Source organism: Populus trichocarpa, chromosome 18 (assembly GCF_000002775.5).
Source record: "Populus trichocarpa isolate Nisqually-1 chromosome 18, P.trichocarpa_v4.1, whole genome shotgun sequence".
In the NCBI taxonomy this organism is placed as follows: Eukaryota; Viridiplantae; Streptophyta; class Magnoliopsida; order Malpighiales; family Salicaceae; genus Populus; species Populus trichocarpa.
Window position 1 is genome coordinate 1,509,757 of NC_037302.2, and position 23,640 is coordinate 1,533,396.

A 23,640-nucleotide genomic window follows, 5' to 3' on the forward strand; every position below is an offset into this window, starting at 1 on the left:
TAATTAAATCATCAAATCAACACTAACGAACTTTATCTTTTTCCGTTAATCTCACTAATATCCTAGTTCCGAACACTATCCAAATTTTAAAAAAAAAAACTTATACAACTCCATAAAGACCATCTCACCCCTTTAATTCCACCCTCATACACCTAAGGGCAATCCTATAATTAATAAACATTAATATCTCATTGTATAAACAAGATTTGATGTTAAAAAAAACCCTAAAGAAAAACATCTTAGGTGACATAACATTATTAACGGCTAACACTTATAAATCACTATCTTTTTAGTTTTCTCTATATGGTAGGGTTGACAATAACCTATTATACTTAGCAACCCTTGAAAAAAATTAGGGTTTTGTCTTTGATATATGATAGATGTAGTTTCATCTATCATTGAAATTATTTTTGAATGACAAGACTCTGACATAATGTTGAAGGAGATAGAGAAACAAAGTATAGTTGTGTTAAAAAAAAATATAAAAACACAATTTCACTCTTACCTAATAAAATAAAGAAATCGCTTTCCAAGTTATTAACTATCCATATTCACATTAATGAATTTTATGTGCTCTTAATGATTTCATCAATACACTATTTAAAAAACAACACTACTCTATACATACCTCTTAAGCTATCGATTCCAACCCTCCCTCCCTAGACACATAAAGATAAATTCATAAATAGCAAATAATAATCTTTCCTTTGTTAGCTTAAATGCAACTCATTGATTATTATACAAGATTTTATGTACACACATACATATAAAATAGACTAGTTCTAAACACAATATAAATTAAAGAGAAACAGATTAAAGTTCATCATACTCCTTCTATGTACAAATAAATGAACATCATTGTTGGTTGTAGTTGTAAAGTTGATGATTTTTAACCCTCGCTAGACATTGAAATTAAACAAATAATAATCTTTCAAAATACATTAAAAGTCAACAATTCTCATTAATTCAATAAAAAAATGTAAAACAAATCATGTATTATTGCTATAAATAAAAAAAAACAATTGTTTATTGTTAAGTTTGTAAAGTGGCACCAATAAAAAAACATTATGTATATAGTATTTTATTTTTATAAGGCAAGGTTAGAGTTCAATTATTATGATTTTCATTTCTAGAATATAAAAATAAAGGGCTTCCCAATTATATAGCCATGACTACCCCTTTTAAAACAGAACAATGTAATAAGATGAATAGTAAGGTATACCTTTCAACCTTGTTTATTTTGCTGCAAAACAATAACACTAATCTTTTCTTTTTTTGGGGCTTAAATGCAACTCCTTGGTTATTATATAAACAGTACTTCATGTTTAAAAAACATCAAGGAAAAATGTTGTCTTAGGTGACAGCATAATTGACGCTTATAAACCTCCATCTTTTTAGTTTTCTCTGTCTAGCCCAAACTCCGATTTTGATGTTTCTTTGGGTCTAGGCAGAAATTTTTACTACGTTGGTGCTCCAGATCCTCAGGTAACTCTCTCTCTCTCACTCTAAACTTCTATTTGGCAAAAATTCCTTGAAAAGAGTTAAAACCCATTTGCCATCTTTGCTTTTAAAGACCTCACGCATAAAGATACACACTTTACTTCAATAACTACTGACCCAGAAACTCATTAATTATTGAAATGGTGATTAATGTTGATAATTCTCTATCAAGTGGGTTTTTGTTCTTGTGGTTCGTGATTTTGTTCTTGCATGAATTGGTGCACGTGTCATGTTGGTTTCTTGCACTCTTGGTTTCCTTGTTTTGTTTATGATTCTTGAGTTTGTGGTTTTAATAATGCCATGTCTTTGTTTTTTCTGTTTTGGTTGCAGGAAATGAGTAGCTTAGTGGAGAGGCTACGTGTTAGATCAGAAAGGAGGCCAATTTATAACCTGGATGAATCAGATGATGATGCTGATTTTGTTTCTGGGAAAGCTAAAAAACCCCAGGAGAAAATTGAAAGATTTGTCAGGGATGATGCGGTTTGTTTCTTTTCTTCTTACTTCTTTCGTAGGTTAGTGTGTACTGTCTTTAATGCTGAATGATAATTGTTTTTTTCCCTTTTCTTTTCGAGGCTAATTACCGAGTTTGATGTTTTACAGTTTCATCTGGAAGTTAAGATAGTTGAGGTTCAAACATTTTGATGTGTTTTGAAGGATTTTTTTTTAATGGTTTTAAGGTGAATTCTGTGCATTTTATTTTTTATATTTAGTTTTGAATTCTGGGAAGGAGTTTAATTCCCACGAAAATAAATTTTATTCGATATTATCATGTAAAAGGATCGGGATTGTGGCTGAGTTGTTATTCTTAAGGATGTTTTGATGATGTTTTTAAGGCTGCCTTAGATGCATGGGCTAGTTAACTGAGGAAATAAAGGGATGGCTTTGGTCAGGGATTTCTGAGTGGAGGTAACTATGTTCTGTGGAAACAACTAAGAAAAAATTATACAATTTTGTTGTCCTGTGGCTGTTGTTAGTCACATGGATTTTTCCATTAGTGTTTATATATATATATATATATTTGTATATATATGGTCTAGTGCTTGGCCTGATGAAATCATGGTCATGTCTGAGTTGCTCTGAGTTAGATGGTTCTATTTTAAGGTACATCTCTGTTAGAGATGTTTTTTCACTGCATTACTTTTACCAGTGCCCTTTCTCTTGTGGATGAGGGGCACAGCCTGTCAAAATTGAGAATTGAAAACTTCTTGGGTTTGAGTAGTTTCGTACTTCCACCAGCTTTTTGCTCTTTTTTCTGGTTTGGGATGGTTTATGAAATTGTAAGCTTGTTTGGGCCTTTTCGTGGGTGATCTTCATTGATTCCCGGACTCCATTCTATAATCATGTATTTGGTGCTCTTTTTTCTTGATTTCATTGGATTTATTTTGTAGGTTAACTGAACAAGCCTTCATCAGCTGTCATGTTAATCCTTCAACTTTAATGATTATGATGATGGAACTGGAAAGTAGTTTATTACGGCTGAGAATATAAATGCATATTTCTAAAAATTGATTTAAAAAATAATGATGTATTTGTGGAACATAGTGCAATGTAATACAATGCACAAGAGCGAGTAGAAATTACAGCTTAGGTGTTTAGCTGCTTGAGGCCTTTAGGCTTCAAAACAACTGATGGAGAATAATGCTTTAAACATTTGGCAGAATATATATCTGATTTTTTGAAACATCTCTCATGTCCATGCTCCCACACATGTTTACAGTGAACATAGATGCTGTGATTTGGTTGTCCTCTCATGATTGTCTTTCTTAGCATTGCAAATTTCATAAACTTTTTGTCTCTTTAATAGTTCCGCTTTCTTGCCTCTTATTCAGAAGGAGGATTCCTGTCAAGCTTGCGGAGAGAGTGAGAATCTTCTGAATTGTGAAACTTGCACTTATGCTTACCATCCCAAGTGTCTGCTTCCACCACTAAAAGCTCCTTTTCCTAGCAATTGGAGATGCCCTGAATGTGTATGATTCCTTGGAACTCATGGGCACTCTTGTTTAATTCACAAAACATTATGCTTTTCAAAGCTTACAATTACCATTCTTTTCAGGTTAGCCCTCTGAATGATATTGATAAGTTATTGGACACTGAAATGCGCCCTACCGTAGCTGATGATAGTGATGCCTCTAAGCTAGGCTCAAAGCAAATTTTTGTAAAACAGTATCTTGTGAAGTGGAAAGGCTTATCTTATCTACATTGCACTTGGTAATTTTGTTTCTATGGTTTCCAATTTTATCAGGTAGAACAATTGCTTGTAAAATGATATGTTAGTTTTGCAAACCCTTTTATAATCTTTTCAAGTTCCCCTCCATGCTAACATGCCTTATATTGTGGTGTTGCTGTAGCACAATCCATTTCGACTTTTGTATGATGTTCTCTTGTTTTTTTGTTCAATGTTGTCTTTTTCCTGCTTATTAGGCATCGCTTGCTCATGTGTTAGCTGGTTTTTTTCCTTTCTGGTTTCCTTCCTTGTTCGTCACAACTCCCTACAGGGTACCTGAGAGAGAGTTTCTAAAAGCTTTCAAGTCAAATCCTCGTCTGAAGACTAAAGTAAACAATTTCAATCGTCAAATGGCGTCGAACAATAACTCTGAGGATGACTTTGTTGCTATCCGACCTGAATGGACAACTGTTGATCGAATTCTTGCTTGCAGGTTGACTCATCTGAAACTTTAATGCATCAAACACACACACAAAATATGATAGTTTTGATTTTATGCTGCATTTTTTTTCCTTATGGCTGATTACAAACGATGAAATGGGGAAATGCTCTATGAAGTTTTTTGTTGAATTTTGAAATCTATGGAGTGGAGTTCACTATTAAAAGTATGTGCCTTCTATGCTCTAATTATATATGAGAAAATGCAGACAGACAAGTAGTTTGCTAATACAATAACTAACATGCATGTTTTTTACCAGAATTTTGTTGTTGGAAAGAATTATCCTTACTGTTCAAGTAACAATTTCATATCTAAGATTAAACGTGGTTAGGGACCTACCCAGGATTGAGTTATTTTGGGGGAAAAGACAAATTTTCTTTTCAGGGATGAAACTGGTGGATCAGATGCTTTCATTTTTTGAGGTAGAGGGAGAAAATTGTTCACACATGAAGGGTTAAGTTTTTGAGTAAAATATTTTTAGAAGAAAAAAGAAACAACTGTTCATTTAGGAATAAAATAAAAAATATCATCTTGAAGAATATCAACCTTTTGTTATATTTTAAGGGGGGTTGGGATGGAGCTTTTAATCCTTGGATCTTTCCCTGGATGTAGGGTAGTTCAGCAGAATAGTTGGGATTTTGAAGGGATGCTCATCTTACATGGCTATCTGTTGTCCCTGTTGCCATCATCCTATTTTGGAACCTCTTTACTATAGCTTTATGCATTTTTTTTTAATGTTCTTTTGTCTTTACAAGGGGTATTTCTTATATGCATCCCGTTTCTTGAACTTTAAAATCATTAATTGTAGATAAGAGCATAAAAGCATCAGAGTGAAAATTTTCCATTTATAATATGCAGTTGCCTCTTATCATGGGCTGCATTTCTTGATAATACCGGTGTGCTTTGCTCTTTAGATATGCTATTTTAGCCTTTTTTTCTTCTCTTTATTTTACTTTTGTTCTTAAATTGTTTGATTCTGTCACAAGATTCACGAATGTGACACTGTTGCGTGCTTCAGGGGAGTTGAGGGTGAGAAGGAATATCTTGTGAAGTACAAGGAACTTCCTTATGATGAATGTTATTGGGAATTTGAATCAGATGTATCTACATTCCAGCCTGAAATAGAAAGATTTAATAGAATTCAGTCTAGGTCTCACAAACCGAGTAAGCAAAAGAGCAGCCTTCAAGATGCTACTGATTCAAAGAAGAAATCAAAAGAATTTCAACAGTATGAACACAGTCCTGAATTTCTTTCTGGAGGTACATCATTCCATCTGATGTTTTTCTACTTTCTTGAAAACCTAGCATGCTTGTTCATATTATATCTACTTGGTTTGATTATTGTTAATTCCCAAGTGCTCCTGTTCTTGTAATTGAAGGCTCATTGCATCCATATCAGCTAGAAGGGCTGAACTTCTTACGTTTTTCTTGGTCCAAACAAACACATGTAATACTTGCTGATGAGATGGGCCTTGGTGAGTCTTGCTTGTGTTTTTGCTTTTGCACTGATAGCTTTTCATTGTTTTTCCCAATGTATTCATGTTTTTTCTATTTTTGTTTGATTACAGGCAAAACTATACAGAGTATTGCATTTTTAGCATCTCTTTTTGAAGAAGGCATCTCTCATCATTTGGTAGTAGCTCCACTGTCAACATTGCGAAACTGGGAACGTGAATTTGCAACATGGGCGCCTCAAATGAATGTTGTATGTACATGGAACTCTTTAGTTATCTTACTCCTTGGTAAGGAACACTGAGTGGAAGTTTCTCTTGTACAGGTTATGTATGTTGGCTCTGCACAAGCTCGTGCTGTCATTAGGGAATATGAATTTTACTACCCCAAGAAGCACAAGAAGATCAAGAAAAAGAAATCTGGTCAAGTTGTCACTGAAAGAAAGCAAGATAGAATAAAATTTGATGTGCTTCTAACGTCTTATGAGATGATTAACTTAGACACAACATCGCTGAAACCAATAAAGTGGGAGTGCATGGTAACATTCTACAACCTAACGAGTACAATGCTAGTCCCCTGCATGTTATGGCTACTCAACACTGACATCTACTTGTAGATTGTTGATGAAGGTCATCGTCTAAAAAATAAGGACTCAAAATTGTTTCTCTCCATGAAGCAGTACTATAGTAACCATCGTGTGCTTTTGACTGGAACCCCTCTTCAGGTTTGTTTTCTAATGATACAATTGAATCACATGGACTTAAGATTATTGCTTTTTGCCAGAGAATAGTGCTTGCATATAATAAATACCAACATCAGAACAAAATTGAAAAATAAAAATACTTTATTGTATGCCTATGTTTGTAAACCTATTATATGATGTAAAAGCCTTTATGCTTCTCTTGATTCCTACTGGTTTTGTATTTTTTTAAGCAAAATCACTGGGTATGAAACCACTGTTTACGGCAATAATTGAGAGGCTTGTTCAGCGTTCTTTTGATTAACATGCATTTGTTTTGATGCTCTGCCACTGGAGCATTTGAGGGAGTATCTGTTGCTGATTTTATCATGTTGTAAAGTTAGCTTGCTGAATTTAAACACTGGCAGATAGGCAGATTTAGTCTGTCTAATCAATTAGCACTTTTGCAACACGTTATGAATGCATGTTTTAGTTTCTTTCTTCTTGTTTGCACTTTATTTTTATCATTATCTTCAGTTTTTATGTGCACATATCTATAATATGATGCTTTTAATCATCTTATTGCTTCAGTATTTCAAGTTCTTTATGCATGCCATGCTAATTTTCACAGTATTGGCTTAGAGTCAAATATTTAGATTGCAAACTCTGGATAGAAAGTAAAATGCAGTGCCCTCCCATCATTATATGAATAGCTAATTAGCTTTCTTTGCTTGCTTTTGCCTTATGGGATTTTCTACCACTTAATAATACTGTTTACATGTGTTTGTTGAATTTACTAACTTATTCCCTCATTTGACTCGTGCTCAGAACAATCTGGATGAACTTTTCATGCTCATGCATTTCCTTGATGCTGGGAAGGTTAGTACAATGTGCAGCTTTGCCTATGATTTTAGTTAGATCGTGATAGGTTATAAGAGCCTGGTGATAAGTTGAAAGAGCCTTTTCTTCATATTGGTTTAATCTTTGCAGTTTGCGAGTTTAGAAGAGTTCCAAGAGGAGTTTAAGGATATAAATCAAGAGGAGCAGATATCGAGACTTCATAAAATGTTGGCTCCCCATCTCCTTAGAAGTAAAATCTCAAACTTTTCCATCTGACATGTACTTCATTTGATTAATTGGATTTCCAGAGCTATTGATATATGTGATTTATATTTGGTGCATTGATTATTATTATTTTTCTTTTATGTTGACTGTGGACCTTTTCTGCCTTTTCTTTGGACATGAAGGTGCCAAATGAAGTGTTATCAGACTATTTGTGGATGCCTCCATAGTTCTGTTTAAGCATTTGATTTCTCTTGGGGTCTTACTTTCTCAAACAGTTCTTTTTGGAGTTTTCCCATCACGAACTAATATATAGATTGTTATTCATAACACAGAAACCATCTGAAAAACATGTCTCCTGGTAGTTTCGTCACTTGTCAGCACATTAAAGTTACTTGGTTTTTGTTTTTCCTCTGCAATTGAAGCGATAAATTTTTCCACATTTCTTTGAAGGGGCTGAGTTTACAGAGTCGATTTGATTTTTGCTAGCACCCTCGCTTTTTTTCTTTTTTTATTTGTTTTGTCCCGTATTCTGAATCACTTATGGTTTCACCCTGTTTCCTTTTGCAAGAAAAGGAACACAAATGTAAAAGTAATGAATGCAGGATCTTAGGAAAAACTTTTCTTGTAGTAGAAATATTATGACAAGTTGGGTGACAAGTTATTTTCCATGAAATAGGTATTCCCTGTGTATTTTATTTGCTCCATTAGCTTTTCTTTTTTCCTTTTAATTGTTAAATATGCAATTTTAAGGGCTCTCTCTCTTTCTCTCTCTTTTGTGGCCTGTTGCAGCTATGGTTTCTGTAGCAAAAGATGGCTTTCATTCCCTTTTCTTTAAAATTTTAGTATTGATGAGAATGTGGATGCAAATTTGTGATGCTCTTATAGGGGTGAAGAAGGATGTCATGAAGGAGCTACCTCCAAAGAAGGAACTCATTCTACGTGTTGAACTAAGTAGTAAGCAGAAGGAATATTACAAGGCCATTCTGACTCGTAACTATCAAATACTGACTCGACGTGGCGGTGCACAGGTGCAATTTATTATTGTAGAGAAATAAAGATACTTTAACTACTTTAGTGTATTTCAACCTAACATGTTATTTTCCCTGGATCTTCCTTGACCAGATTTCTCTTATCAATGTGGTTATGGAATTGCGCAAACTCTGTTGTCATCCTTATATGTTAGAAGGAGTGGAACCAGATATAGAAGACACCAATGAATCTTTCAAGTACTCAGTTTTATTCTATGTATTTGTTCTTTGGTGTTTTTGCAATTTCATTCACATGTGCATTTACACATGCAATGAATCTTTCGAGTGCTTAATTTAATTCTACATATTCATACTTTTTTTGTGCTTGTGCAATTGCATTCACATGTGCATTTACACATGTATGTGTCCAGTTATGCATGTGGTACCTTGGCATTACGATAGGACATATTCTTATCTTATATTTTCATCTTCTTTGCCTATTCTCAGCCTGTGTTCTTTGCTTGAGAGGCAGTGGATTGTTCTTTTGATGTTTCATTTCAGTTTTGGCTTCCTATGCTTGTTCTTGTAGAACTCTGTTGTTTCAGTGTGTATAAAGACTCTTTTCAAAGTACTTTATATTATTTCCTGATTTATTTTGTGCTTCTTGTTCTTGTTTTATTATGTGGCAGGCAGCTCGTGGAAACTTCTGGGAAATTGCAACTGTTGCACAAAATGATGGTGAGACTTAAAGAACAAGGACATAGAGTTCTCATTTACTCACAATTTCAGCACATGCTGGACCTACTGGAAGATTACTGCACTCATAAGGTATCAGCATCTTCTTATTATGATCCATCCTGTATCTGTATTTGGCTGCTGCAGTGATAGGTTGTTCAGATATACACTAATTTGATCCAGTATTTTATCATTTATTTTGTTTCTGTGGTCAGAAATGGACATATGAACGGATAGATGGAAAGGTTGGTGGAGCTGAGAGACAAATACGCATAGATCGATTTAATGCCAAAAATTCTTCAAGATTTTGCTTTCTTCTCTCAACTAGAGCTGGAGGACTGGGAATAAATCTTGCAACTGCTGATACAGTTATTATATATGATAGGTTGAGTGTTTTCATTTTCTGCTTTAGTATTCCCTTTTCAAGTGATAATGAGAAAGCTGGTGCTATGGAAATGTCGGTAGAGTAGTAGTTATGTGGTTGAAGGGTGGTATGATGGTAATAAAATATAAGGTGACTGTGATCTGGTGTTTTATGAATTTTTAAAATTTGACTAAGTCAAAAGTTGGCACTATCACTGTGCTCATTTAAATTTACTGACGTCTCTAATGGCTATGTTTTTAAAAGATCACTTTGTTTTTCCAGTGCTGGGGATTTTGAAACTCAAAAGTTCTAGATTTGCAATTTTTTCTGTGGGGTTGTGATGATTTTCTGCTTCTTTTTTCCTTTTTTGGTTTCAATTCACTGGACATATTATTCTTGGCTTTTCAGTGATTGGAATCCTCATGCTGATCTTCAAGCAATGGCTAGGGCACATCGACTTGGGCAAACCAACAAGGTTAAAATTTATTCTCAAGTTTTCATAGATAACTTCTGTTGCTGTTTGTTTGTTTGTTTGTTTTACATTGAAGTGTTTTTTGGTGTTGCAGGTAATGATTTATAGGCTCATAACCCGAGGAACTATTGAGGAACGGATGATGCAGATGACTAAGAAGAAAATGGTTTTAGAGCACCTTGTTGTTGGGAGGCTGAAGGCACAAAATATTAACCAAGTAATAATCTTTTTTCATTAGTCAAGGCCTTTGGTTGTACGTGTGGCAGTAGACTTATGTTGCTTGTGTGGGCTAAATTAAATGAAAGTTATGATTAGAGTTTCTGATCAGAGATGTCACAATTTAACTATTATTAATATCGTAGTATGATTTAGGGGCAAAATCTAAACAGATATGATCTATGCTGAACTTATACTGAGAGCACTGCATACTCATCAGCAGATTTTTTTTTCTTCTTTTTCTTGGCTAAAGTGGTTAGTTCTTTAGAAAATGCTGGTTATTGTGTTTATGGTGTACAGCTTGCAAGATTCTTTATGCAGGCATATTAGCTGGGAAGTTAAAACAAGATAGTTGTAGAAATATGTGTTCATATTGTGAAAAAAAAAGTAGCTGAGTGGGTTTAAAATTTTAAGAAAAAACTTAAAAGATTATGATTCTATTTTTAGGAAGAGCTAGATGACATCATAAGATATGGTTCAAAGGAGCTTTTTGCTGATGAGAATGATGAAGCAGGAAAATCACGTCAAATTCACTATGACGATGCTGCTATACAGCGGTAAACACTTTTGACTGCTAGTATCTTGGTGCTTTATAAATTTAATTGTTTGCTAAAAGTTGTAGTCTATGTTGTTTCTTCAATAGATTACTTGACCGCGAACAAATTGGAGATGAAGAAACGTCATTGGATGATGAAGAGGAAGATGGATTTTTAAAGGCATTTAAGGTTTTTTCTTTTTAATACTATAATGTCTTTTTCTGTTATCTGTTGAGGTGCCTTTGTGGTGATTTTCTATAGTACTCAATCTTCCACTGTAACTGCCATAGAATAAGCCTGCTCTATTTAGCAATTGTTTTTCCTTTCCCATGTAGACTTTAGACAGTTTTATTCCGCACATGTTATCTCACACTTCTGATTGATGGCATTAAAAGATGAAAACTATGATTGCCTGTTGGAAGAAAAACTGTGGACTAGCCTAGTCTGTGTGATGGATGCATTATGCAAGGGAAGTAAATTTTGCATCACGTGTTTTATCTTCCTCACCACATTCCACTTTGTTTTTTATTAGTCTTAGCTATTGTAGGCAGATTAGTTAACATCCACTATCCATATTACATTGCCTACAGAGAAATTCTCAATATTCATCTGGTTCATGTAGCTTCTCTGGATGCCTTTTCATCATCTTTATGTTTTCCAGCATTTACCTAGTCATCCTTTCTAGTTATCCAACCATGATTGTTGGACTCTTTATATACTTGCCTCTTATTCATTAGTGTTGTGATTTAGATCTCTACAATTTCAAGTCTTATTCCATTTTGAACGTGATAAGTAAATTTAGTGCGTTCTCTTGTGATTACTGTTTCTTGAAACATAAACCAAACTTGTTCTAAGTAAATTTTCTGTTACTATAGAGTTGAACTCGCCATGACCCCTTGGTGGCCAACCGCAAGGATTTTTCGTGGTTGTTCCACCTGTCAGCATGATTTTTGGTCTCACTGAATGCTCAAAGACCCTGGGGTGCCTCTGCACCAAGCTTCAGAAAGAACAAAGAAAAGCTTATGTTATGCTTATAATGACCAGTGCCAATTAAGATTAAAATTGTGGTCTAGAAAATACATTGTTTATGATTTCCCTTTCTGCAGATGCTCTGTTTGGGTTATATCTGTGATACTTATCATAAGGCCTGTTCTTACCATATATGCAGTCTTTCTGTTTAAACACTTGCCAAATTGGACGAATAATTGGAATTGTAGTCATTAAAATAAAATCTAAACCTTTGTTAAACATTTATGACCTGTTGCTTTCTTTCAATACAGATGAAGAACCCCCCCCCCCCACCCTGTGTGTCTGGAATTGTCTTACTGTGGTCAAAATCGTAATTAGATTTTTGGGGTTAGTGGATTTCAAATGAATTGAGTTTCAATTTCAAATCTGCATTTGCATTACTTGAGAATTTTATCATAAGACTTTTTAGGAAGTTTGGTGTTCTTTGGGAGCAAGGTCTGAACTATATTGGGAGTGCTCTTGATTGTGCAAATTATTTCCATGGGGTTTAGTCTTCTAAGGCTGCAGGTTTTGATAATGTTGTTTCTTATATACATAGATATTATACAAGAGGAATATTGTGAATGTTTTCTAGTTTCATTTAAGAAATTTTGGTAGATCATTGAGAGCAAAGGTCTTTTGGTACAGTGGGGCTGCATAAGAATTAGATCCTCATGGCAGATCTTATCTTTCCTAGATTCTCTCTCTAAATGATGATGCCAATGCGAAGCAACCCATCATTTGAAATTCATCTCCAGTATGTCATAGGTGAAATTGTATTAAGTCAACGAATGGTTGAACTCTTGATCATGAGTACAGTGATTCCTAGATACAGTGCTTGTGTCATGTGTTGTTTATAGTTTGAGTATTCGGCTCTATTTAAAATAGTCAGTGTAAAAATAATATATTGAAGATTGTATCTGTAATTGTTATTACAAGTTATTCATAAAACGGAGCAGGCTCTTTATTCCTGTGTTCTGTTCTTTCTGATTCCTGATTTACAAGTATCTGAAATGTTTCTGATTGGAAAACATTTTTTTGCGTGTTTTAGGTTGCAAATTTTGAGTATATTGACGAAGCAGAGGCTGCAGCAGAGAAGGAAGCTCAAAAGGCAGCAATGGAAACTAAAACTACCATAAGCAATTCCGAAAAAACAAACTATTGGGAGGACTTGCTAAAAGACAGTTATGAAGTGCACAAAATCGAGGAGTCTAATGCTTTGGGCAAAGGAAAGAGAAGCCGTAAGCAGGTATTATTGTATTTTCTTTCTACCATATTTTGGAAAGCACATTTGCTTGTTATCATCGAGGAGTTAAATTTACTTGGCATGAGACTGTATGTTTCACTTACAGCCAGTTTGGAACCAATTTGGTTAAAAATTAAATTCAAATCAATTAACAGTAAAGCATATGTGTTTGGTATAAATCTTGTTCAGGTGGAATTGAATTTGCTTCAAGTGACTTTTGTCTTCAAGTGGGTAGTTCAAGATTTCCTGTTTGCATGTTCCTTTTTTTTTTCCCTGTTACAGTGAAGGGCATAAGGGTGAAATTGCAAAAAAAAGGACTCTTTTCGAAGGAAATATAACCGCGGCATGGTGTGGGACCCATCCATGCAAAAGTATCTGATTCTTTTGGGTCAGAATTCAAATGTTATTAGGGTGTAGAAATAAATGTTTTAACAAATCCAGCCTCCCAAGCGCTAGAATTAAGTTTCGAAATAGAACTGAGTTGACATCAACCCCATATCCTATTTTGCAATTAGGCTGTAAGATAGTTCTTCTTTTGAAGATGATGACTTAAAGTGATTTGTTATTTTGACCTTCTGTAGCAAATTTTGATAAAGAAGTGTTTGTAGGCTTAAAAATGTTAACTAGTTCATATGTTTTGGCATCTTTGAATAGTACAGAGCACTTTTATTTTTGAGACTTTGGAAATGAAATTAACTGGTTTGTTTTCAACTGATTCAGATGGTCTCTGTTGAAGAAGATGACCTTGCTGGTCTAGAAGATGTAAGCTCTGATGGCGAGGATGATAACTATGAAGCTGAGCTGACTGATGGTGAAACAACTTCATCTGGAATTCAGACATCTGGAATTCAGACATTAAAAAGGCCTTATAAGAAGAAGGGTCGAGGTAGTGTTTTTTTTTCTTCCTGGTTTGTTTCTAATGATTCAGTGATAAGAAATTGATGTTTTACTGATTTTGTTTGCAGTGGATAATATGGAGCCAATTCCTCTGATGGAAGGTGAAGGTAGATCATTTAGAGTATTGGGTTTTAATCAAAATCAGAGGGCTGCATTTGTACAAATTTTGATGAGGTTAATTCCCACCTTAAGAAAAGAAGAATTTTGCTCCTGGGGTTATGAAATTTTTAAAATGCATCTGCACTGGCTTTTCCACATAAATTTTATATTGCAGGTATGGGGTCGGAGACTATGACTGGAAGGAGTTTGCCCCTCGTTTGAAACAGAAGACATATGAAGAAGTAGAAAAGTATTGAACATCAGCTTCACCTTTTATTTATAGCAACCTAATGTTCTAAAACTTTAATAATAGCATCATCTTTGTCACATGACTCACATCTTGCATCTTATTGCATTTTATTTTTTTGGTTTGGATTGGATGACATTTGTATGCATGCACTTGTAGTTGCTAGAAGATACACTTGTTTAGTTTCAAGGCAAAAAGAAAAGATTTTTTTTGGAAACTATCAAGTATGTATTTTCTTCAATTTCATGCAAATCAAGGAAGCTCAAGAGTTTGCTATTACTATATATACATATTAGAGATCGATCTTGTCAATCCACTATTGTTTTCTTACATATTTGCAAGTGCTAAAAGAGTTCTAGCAATTGTTTTATTATTATTATTATTATTATTTTGGGCCAACTTTAATACTTTATGTCCAAGTTTATTGTGTTTTCATAGATGGTATTTTCACCCCTTGATTTCAGTTATGGAAGATTATTCTTGACACATATAGCAGAAGATCTATCTGACTCCCCTAATTTTTCAGGTCACTGATCTTCACACAGAGGCTTTTATTTTGTGTATTTTTTGCGCTGTAAATATGCTTTGTTTGTTTTGTTCACCATCTATGATCTTGATTGTAGATGGTGTTCCTAAAGAGGGTCTTAGAATACAAGATGTACTTATTAGGATTGCTGTCCTGCTTTTGATAAGGGATAAGGTGAGTCTGCAAGTCGAAATTCTTGGTTCTTTAATTTTCCTTCTGTTCTTTTTACTCTTTGTATCTGGTTTCCCCTTTCCTCCCTTCCCCCTTTTGGGCCTGCCTTTTCAAAGGTGCTCAAAGCAGAAAAGGCATGACATGAGTGCTTTCCTTGTGTATGCTTTCCTTATGCATGTGCTAAGATAAGAAAAAAGGAATTGTACCCAAGCATGTTACTTCCATTGGTCAAATGATTCAATTATTCAATGTTTTTGATGTGTTTTTGGGAATGATAGGCAAGGTTTGCATCAGAGAACCCAGGCAGCCTCCTTTACACAGATGACATTATGGTCCGCTACCCAGGCCTGAAGAGCGGAAAATTTTGGAAACAAGAGCATGATTCGTTGTTACTTCATGCGGTATTGAAGTATGCCTTCTCATTACCATCTGTCACATCACTTTTATCTGTTAATTTTTATATGATGCATATTTTTTGTATTTTGCCTTTATTTGCCTCTAAATAGCTACTCCTCAACTAGTTTGAGTTTGCTTGTCTCTTAAGTGCTCTATCTCCCAATGTATGTGAGTGTGCACGCACTAGGACTTAAATTCTTTATACAAATTAAAGATTTGACTAGGGGATAGGCTGAACATTGTCCAGCCCATTTTAGGACTTTCACTTGCACTCTAGTTGCCTTGTATGTTTCAGAATAGATTTGATCAGATGTGCTCAGGTCAGTTGAATATGTTTTTGAAATGGATTGGTCTTGCCAGAGTAGTCTTCAATATGTAAAAAGTGCAACTTTCCTATGTCTCATTAAGACCCAACAATTATTACAGGATTTACGATTGGGGTTTTAAGGATATCTTGCTAGAATATTATGCTTAGGACATTGCTTCGAAGGTTGAATGAACTAGTATTCATTCTCAATATGTGAGTTTTTGTGGTAGCTAACAGATTGCATCATAGACAATGCCTTACCTACTTTTAGCAGTGTTCCACCACCACTCTCATCAAACATCAAGTTGATTGGAGTTTATGTGTTGCCCATCCTGTCCAGATCTTGGAATTAAATATTTGATGTATTGCTGCTTATGGAAATATAAATTGGATTTTTAGAAAAGAATAATAAAATCCAATCACATGCATAGGATATGCTGCTCCTCATCTTCAATAGACTTGACCTTGAGGAGAGTGATGCATAGGATTTTGGTGCTTGAGGTACAGCCTGATTTGTATCCATGTTTCTCTTATATAAAGAGGAGGTTGGAAGTTAAATATTCAAAACCCCCTCCATCAGAACTACTAAATTATAAAAAAAAAAATATGAATGTTTGGTGCATATCCGGCATGGGAAAGAGCTTAGGCTATGCACCTGGTGTAATTTGATCCTTACATTTGTATGGATTGATAGAAATACGCTTCACTATCGCAATATGCTTCACATCAAACATCTCATGATAGGTATATAAAAATAAAGCTGCCTAATCTATAAACAATGTGCCAAAAAAATCCCATTCCTCCTAAAGTAGGTGTTCTCACTTAGCTTTGGGAATGAATGCAAAGATGCTTCACTAAGTTGGAACACAAGTGTTTTTTCTCTATTATTTGAACCAGATTTGCATGCTTAATATATTCTTAATTCATTTATGAAGATCGTTTCTGCTCATGATTAATTTTAAAATTCTAGGCATGGGTATGGAAGATGGCAAGCTATTGTTGATGACAAGGACTTAAAGGTTCAAGAAATCATTTGTAAAGAGTTGAATCTTCCTTTTATAAGACTACCTGTCCTTGGACAAGCTGCTTCTCAAGCACAAAACGGTTCTACTTCTAACATGGATAATGCAGAAGCTCCTAGCACCCAGACACAAGCAAATGGTACTGGAAATGTAGCAGCAGCTGATGTTGCTCATGGAACAACTGATGTTGCAAATCAAGCACAGTTATATCAAGATTCATCTATCTTATTTCATTTTAGAGATATGCAGAGACGACAGGTAGAGTTCATTAAGAAAAGAGTGCTTCTTTTGGAGAGAGGACTTTACGCAGAGTACCAGAAAGAATACTTTGTAAGTGATTATCATTTTCTTTAGTGCCTGTACTATTACTATTTTGCATTTTCAGATAGCTTTAAATTTGAAAGAGTAACATTTCTGATGCAAGCAATTATGAAGAAATCTAAGTTGCAACATTTCATATAGTAGGAAAAAGAATACCCAACTTACAATCTAGAACACCTTAACTCTAACGAGAGTTCGGTTTTGAGGAGGACCACTGCTGGGCATGCCTTATCTACTGTTACCAATTAGATTTAGGCGGTAATTTTGTCTATAGAATGTGCAACACTTAGCAACAGTATTAATGACATGTGGAATCTTCTTCTTTCTTTTTCATCACTGCTTTTTCTTTCTGTGAATTTTGGCTGATTTGTGGAAATCCTATGGCTCGATTCATGCCCTCACATCTTTAGAGCTAGTCAAAATCCTTGCACTCTTGTTTGTTATAGGACATTAGATATTCATTCTGTAGCACATTCATGAGGACGAGCATATAGTAAAGCAGAGTGTGTAGTTGGTGCTTGTAATGATATGATACTTGAGTTGATTCTAGACCCACAAGTTCCTTTACCCCCTTGTTTGTCTCAGGGTGGTGATATAAAAGCAAATGAGATTACAAGTGAAGAGGCTGATTGTGAAACAATGGCGGCTGACAGATCAAGTTTAGGCTCCATAGAGATTAGTGCTCAAATGATTGACCAGTTGCCTCGAATGGAATCAATTGGTAAGTTCATTGTTTCTTTATCAATTATAGCCTGCAGATTACCAAATTAGGGATTGCTGAAAAAAGAAATTGAGAGATTTGTGAAGGGGAGTTCGTTATTAATTACTATTACTACAGGATGGAGTGGCAAAACATTTGAATGATATTATATAAACATATCCTGATTAATTATCGACACTTTAATCATATTTTAGGGGACATAGGTTTGATTAATTATCAAAACTTTTATGAATGATCAACATTCTCTCTATGCAGCATTAGAAGAAATTTCAGCAGCTGCTTGTGATGACAATCCCGATAGATTGGCATTACCTCAGCTTTATAACAAGGTAAATCTTCTGCTATTTCATTTGGAATTCTCCTTGTAAGGTTCAATGGATGGGAATTTGTATCATGTGTCAGATAGGAAACACTTAGGATGAAAATTGGACAAACAACACACACATAAAAGGACTGGGTAGTGGATGAGCCAAAGGCATGTGAGGATTTAACAAGATGTTTTTTTCTGATTATCCTGGCAGATGTGCACGGTGTTGGAGCAAAACATTCATGAATCAATTCAGATATCCTTGACCAACCAACCTGCAAGTCTCAAGTTGAGACAGGATCTTCAGCCATTAGAGACGGTTTATGAACAGATAAATCAATTTCTCTCTCCTTCACAACAGAAATCTTCTACTTCAGAACAGGCTACTCTTGGTTCAAGCAAACATGTCCAAGCTGAATCACAGAGCAGTCAGGCAGATTTCCATTCACCATCTGACCAGCTGAAGGAGAATGATGACACCACTGCTGCTACCGAAGTTGTTGAGATGAAAGATGCAACAACAGAGCCAAAATTGCAAGGAACCATTGCATTATCAAACGAAGAACTAGTTAAAGAAACAAGTAAATCTCCTAGTGATTCTCCACCTTCTGCATGCCCAGTTACTCCTCCAAAAGAACCAACTTGTTCACCAGGGACAACTGAAAAGGATGTGGGAATGGTCGATATGAATAATGAAAATGACACCCAACACTGATGCTGTACCAAATGAAACCACAGAGAAATCGGACTCGGGGATGATCGTTTTAGATTGATACATACAAATGGAATACCTGTAACCTTTTCATGTTCCTTTTAGCTGCAACAAACTAGTTTTACAGGCTTTAGCAAAAGAACAAGTACGAGTTAAACTTAACTCTTTTATGTACTTTTAAACCATGCAGTTCTTTTTGCAAAAACCACCGAATAGTTCTTTATATTTACCAAATCTTGGCTTGCTTGAGATTTTGTGCACTTCATTGGCTAACCATGCAGCTCATTACAAACCGCTACATTTCAGCTGCCTGCTAGAAGCGAGATTGTTAATTTAATATCATTTTCTTAATGCATAACACTTCTTTGCTACAGCTTCAACTCACTCAAAGGTGATGCAAGGTATTGCTGTTTCATTCTTCTTAGGGATTTGAAGCAGCTGTTACTAATAATTGGGTTTCTTTCCCGCTTCAAGCCGGTAGAAACTCAAGTTACAATCGGACTTCTCACAGCAAGTCTAGTTCCAATCTTGAATGGAGATCGACTTTTCTACTAAAGAAGTGATGCGAAACAATGAATAAAAAGAATTCAAGCAGGAAATAAAGAAGTTTTAGAGAAAAAAAGCTAACAATTAAAAGCAAGAAAATAAAGAAAAAGCCAGAGAAAAAAAAAAAAGGGCTTGGAAAAGCTTGCAACATTACAATTTTTTTATTCAATTCATCAAAAACTGTCTAATATTTAGAAAAGTAGGATATAAATACTAAAACTCTAACTAGAACAAGCAATTGGATTTATGGTCTACTAAATAAAATACCCAACAATAATTAAATCAAACTTAACAAATAAAGTTTAATTAATAAACCTCAACTAAAAATTCATATAAATTAAACTAAAACATAAGTTAAAGTTCAATCTTTTAATGGTTTAGACTACCCTCCATCATCTATGATCATATAAATGCGTAAACAATGTCTCGAGTTTAGTGTCTTCACCAAGAAATCAATGCTAACCTTATTTCAAATAGGCTAGGAAGAAAAATTGCATACGGTCTTTTTTTTACAAGAACAGTACTGAAAAAGAATTGAGAATTAACATTTATGTGATGAAAGGGTTTGGGTGAATATTGATATCGTTATTGCTTGATTTCCTGCAATTATTCTTTGGAATGGCTCAACAAGATGGGAGTGAGGCCTCATTACATTATAGAAAGGTTTATAATCTAGCCTAGTCCAGTGCCTTACGAGGACGGCGAAAGCTTATCAAATGCCAACATCTTTTCTACTCTGCTATTTTGGTATATGACTAATAGTCAGTAATCAAACAAGCAACAATTCTGCAAGGTTCTCTTTTTGCTTAAAGAATGATGTGCCAACCTTAGAGATTCCTACACCTATACATATAATCTCACTACTCATTAAGTACTCATTGTGCAATACATTTTTTTTTTTTTCAAAATAACACCATCAGAAAAGAGGCAAATATAAACAAAAACACCAATGAAAAAACTTTGTCGGTATATTGCGATGACCTTTACCGACATAATTTTCCATTCTTGTATCCATCGATAAACACCAACAAAAAAATATCCTCGGTATATACCAAAGGAATGACGGAGGGTATTATAGTGGGATTCAAAAAGATAAATTGTACGATGACGTAACATTTTTACCGATAAAATGATCAACGGAGTTACTGTCAGAATAATTCCCTCGATAACGCTATCGGTTATATTTAATTTATGACCTGAAAATCAACCCTTCTTTCCCCCTCCCTCATTTCTTCTTCTTTCTTATATATTTTTTCTGCAACAAACAGTCACCCCTCCCCCTAATCTCAACACAATTCAACCTCTCACAACAAATCTGACCATCACAACACTCAGTTTGTCAGCATTCGTGTTTTGATTCAAATTTTATTAAGAATTCTTCACTTTAAGTAAGCAAATCTACTTTTTTTTTTATTTGAACTCCATTTTAAAATGTTGATTTTTTTGCATATTTTTTGTAGTATATGTATTTTGTTTGGGTGTTTACTTGTTTTATAGTTTTTTTTCATACAAATTTGTTGTATGGATTTATGATTTGTATATGTTAGGGTTTGTTTTAGATTTTATAAAATTGTATTTGTTTGTAAATTGATGAAACTTATGTCGAATTTTTTATTTATGTGTTTTGTGATGAAACAATAATGGTTTATTTAATGGATCTGTTTTATATATTTTTTTCAATTTTATTGCTAAGTTGAATTTTTTAGTAAATATGTAGAAATTTGAATTTATGTAGATAATTGATAATGAATTAAGAGTACTTTTAAAATAGATTGAATAAGTTTGAGATAAATCAATACTTTGCAAAATATTTAGTTAACGTAGTTAATTAATGCATATTGTCATCACTATTTTATATAGGTTTGATATAAATAATTGATTATCGTTCATGGATGTATAAAGATTCACCCAAAAGGTTGCGGAGGATGGATTATTGTAATGAGATTTAGGGTTTTATTAATTATACATTATCTAATCCGAGAAATATTAGTGGAGGGGGTATTAGATGTTCATGCAAGAGGTGTAAAAATAAAAAAAATTTCAATCTAGATGTTGTAACTATGCATCTTCTATAATAAAAAAAAATTTCATTGAGAAATATTTGTGTTGGTATGCACACAGAGAACCATATATTCTTCATGATACGATGGTAGAAAAAATGGTTAGGTCAACTTCTAATTCTAGCAATGTGCATGAAGTTGTAGATGGCAATGGTAATCTTTATAGGAATATGGTTATAGATACGATGAAAATAAATTAAGGTCATATCGGTCAATGTCTAATCATAGATGAAGAACCTAATGTAGACACAACCAGGTTTTTTTTATCTTCTGAAAGTTTCCTAAGAAATCATTATGGGATCATTGCACAAATTACAGTAAATTATCGGTTGTTGCATAAATGTTCAACATCAAATCAGATCATGGGTTGAGTGAGGTTAGATATGATAAAATTATCGAATGAGTGAGAAGCATTTTACCTGAAGGAAACAGGCTAAAAGAGAACTTTTATGTTGTCAAGTCCATGATAAAACCCCTCGGTATAGGATACCATAAAATTGACATGTGTTCAAACTTCTGTATGTTGTACTACCTTAAAAATACAAAGTTGATTGAGTGCAGAACATGTGGCATTCTCATTACAACTGGCAGGGAAAAGACTTTTGTCGCACATAAAAAACTCAGATACTTCTCAATCACACCTAGACTATAGAGGTTATTTATGTTACCAAAGACTAATGAGCACATGACATTGCACCAATCACATGATGTGATGGATTGAGTGGTGGTGCACCCTTCCGATAGTGAAGCCTGGAAACACTTTAATAGTGTGCATCCTCAGTTTTCAGTGGAGATAAGGAATGTGCATCTTGAGTTATGTACAAACGGATTCAATCTATTCGGGTCATTTATTTCTTCTTATTCTTGTTAGCCGATGATACTCACAGTTTACAACTTGTCATCAAGATATGTATGAGGCCAAAGTTCATGTTTTTATCTATGGTCATACCCAGTACTAATAGTCCAGGTTGAAATATGGATATTTGTCTTTGACCGTTGATTAATGAGTTGAGACAGTTGTGGTCATCAGTAGCTTTGACTTATGATGTATCGAAGAAATAAAATTTCCTGATAAAGGCAGCTTTGATGTGAACTATCAATGATTTTCTAGCTTATGAAATGATTTATGGTTGGAGCGCACATGAAAAATTAGCATATCCATACTGTATGAAAAATAACAAGGCATTCACTCTAACAAATAGCGATAAAACATTTTCTTTTGCTATCACTGACAATTCTTACCAACGAATCACAAGTTCTGAAAGAACAAAAAGGACTTCTTTGTTGGCAAAGTTGAAAGGGATGTTTCACCGTCATTTCTTTAAGGTGAAGAATTGTATAACGTGGTGTCAAAATATGGTGACATTGTGTTTAGTTTTCAATCCGGTAAGCAGAAGTTTCCTGATTTTGGTTTGACCCACAATTGAGTAAAACGAAATATTTTCTGAGAGATTTTTTATTGGAAGACCAATATTCTCCGTCATAACCTTAATGTCATGCACATAGAAAAGAACATGTTTGAGAATATTTTCAACACGATTATAGACGTGAAGGGGAAGAAAAAAGGACAACATCAAGACTAGAATAGCTATAACTTTGTTTTTTCATCGTAAAAATATAGAGTTGGTTTATGTTGAGTCATGGGTCACAAAGCCTAAAGTCAGTTTCATCTTCAATAAGAATGCACAGTTACTTGTCTATCAATGGCTTAAAAGTCTATGTTTTCATGATGGACATGCCTTGAACATATTAAGGTTGATGAATTTGGAAATTGCAAATTGTATGGAATAAATAGTCATGACTGACACGTGTTTATGCAAACACTCATTCCATTAGCTTATCGGGATTTATTGTTAAAAGGGATATAGGATGCACTCACGGAGATCGATCACTTCTTTAGAGATATATTCTCCAACAAGTTACAAACACAACAAATGAAGAAGCTTAAAATGAATATCATTCGAACAATATACAAACTTGAGATGATACTCTCCATCATTTTTCGACTCGATTGAGCATCTATCCATACATTTACTATTTGAGGCAAAAGTTGGAGGCTTATTACAATATAGATAGATGTATTCATTCAAAAAGTTAAGGTTTATATGTGCATCATAATTAAAATTTTATTATCTTTCTTTAGATATTTCAAAACATTAATTTAATTCCATGTACTTGTTCAACTTAAAAGAATAATTTGTAATAATCAAGAACAATTATCTGCTTTGTAGTCCTGTAATCATCATATAATTTAGGCAAGGACCAAGGCTTTAGGAGTGAGGAATGAAAGAACGGTGTGTTTGCAATTTGCTATGGACGCAAGGAACAAGAAGACGCCTCCACTGCCTAATGGTTTCAGTGGCAATGCTTATGTACTCATTTCAGTAGCTTTCACAGCTGGAGA

General features: G+C 34.3%; 1 protein-coding gene across 3 annotated transcripts; it reads left to right on the plus strand.

The window, feature by feature from the left end:
- Positions 1–1,320: 1,320 nt before the first annotated feature.
- On the plus strand, positions 1,321–18,879 carry LOC7458410 (CHD3-type chromatin-remodeling factor PICKLE). 3 transcript variants are annotated; one of them, XM_024590413.2, is made up of 31 exons: positions 1,321–1,485; positions 1,831–1,980; positions 3,330–3,467; positions 3,554–3,708; positions 3,996–4,157; positions 5,182–5,423; positions 5,543–5,638; positions 5,732–5,868; positions 5,941–6,153; positions 6,232–6,339; positions 7,123–7,173; positions 7,285–7,384; positions 8,245–8,387; positions 8,482–8,585; positions 9,017–9,155; positions 9,278–9,447; positions 9,835–9,901; positions 9,993–10,115; positions 10,562–10,671; positions 10,758–10,839; positions 12,710–12,907; positions 13,625–13,790; positions 13,870–13,975; positions 14,076–14,150; positions 14,612–14,673; positions 14,771–14,847; positions 15,123–15,253; positions 16,518–16,899; positions 17,476–17,611; positions 17,867–17,940; positions 18,133–18,879. In XM_024590413.2, exons 2-31 carry the CDS (start codon positions 1,834–1,836, stop codon positions 18,631–18,633), a joined length of 4,395 nt encoding a protein of 1,464 aa, XP_024446181.1. In that variant the 5' UTR covers positions 1,321–1,485; positions 1,831–1,833; the 3' UTR covers positions 18,634–18,879. The 3 variants fall into 3 exon arrangements, with proteins under 3 accessions (XP_024446181.1, XP_024446182.1, XP_024446183.1); XM_024590414.2 differs by lacking the exon at positions 1,321–1,485 and having other exon boundaries at positions 1,865–2,012; XM_024590415.2 differs by lacking the exons at positions 1,321–1,485; positions 1,831–1,980 and adding an exon at positions 2,388–2,406.
- The last annotated feature ends 4,761 nt before the right edge of the window (positions 18,880–23,640 follow it).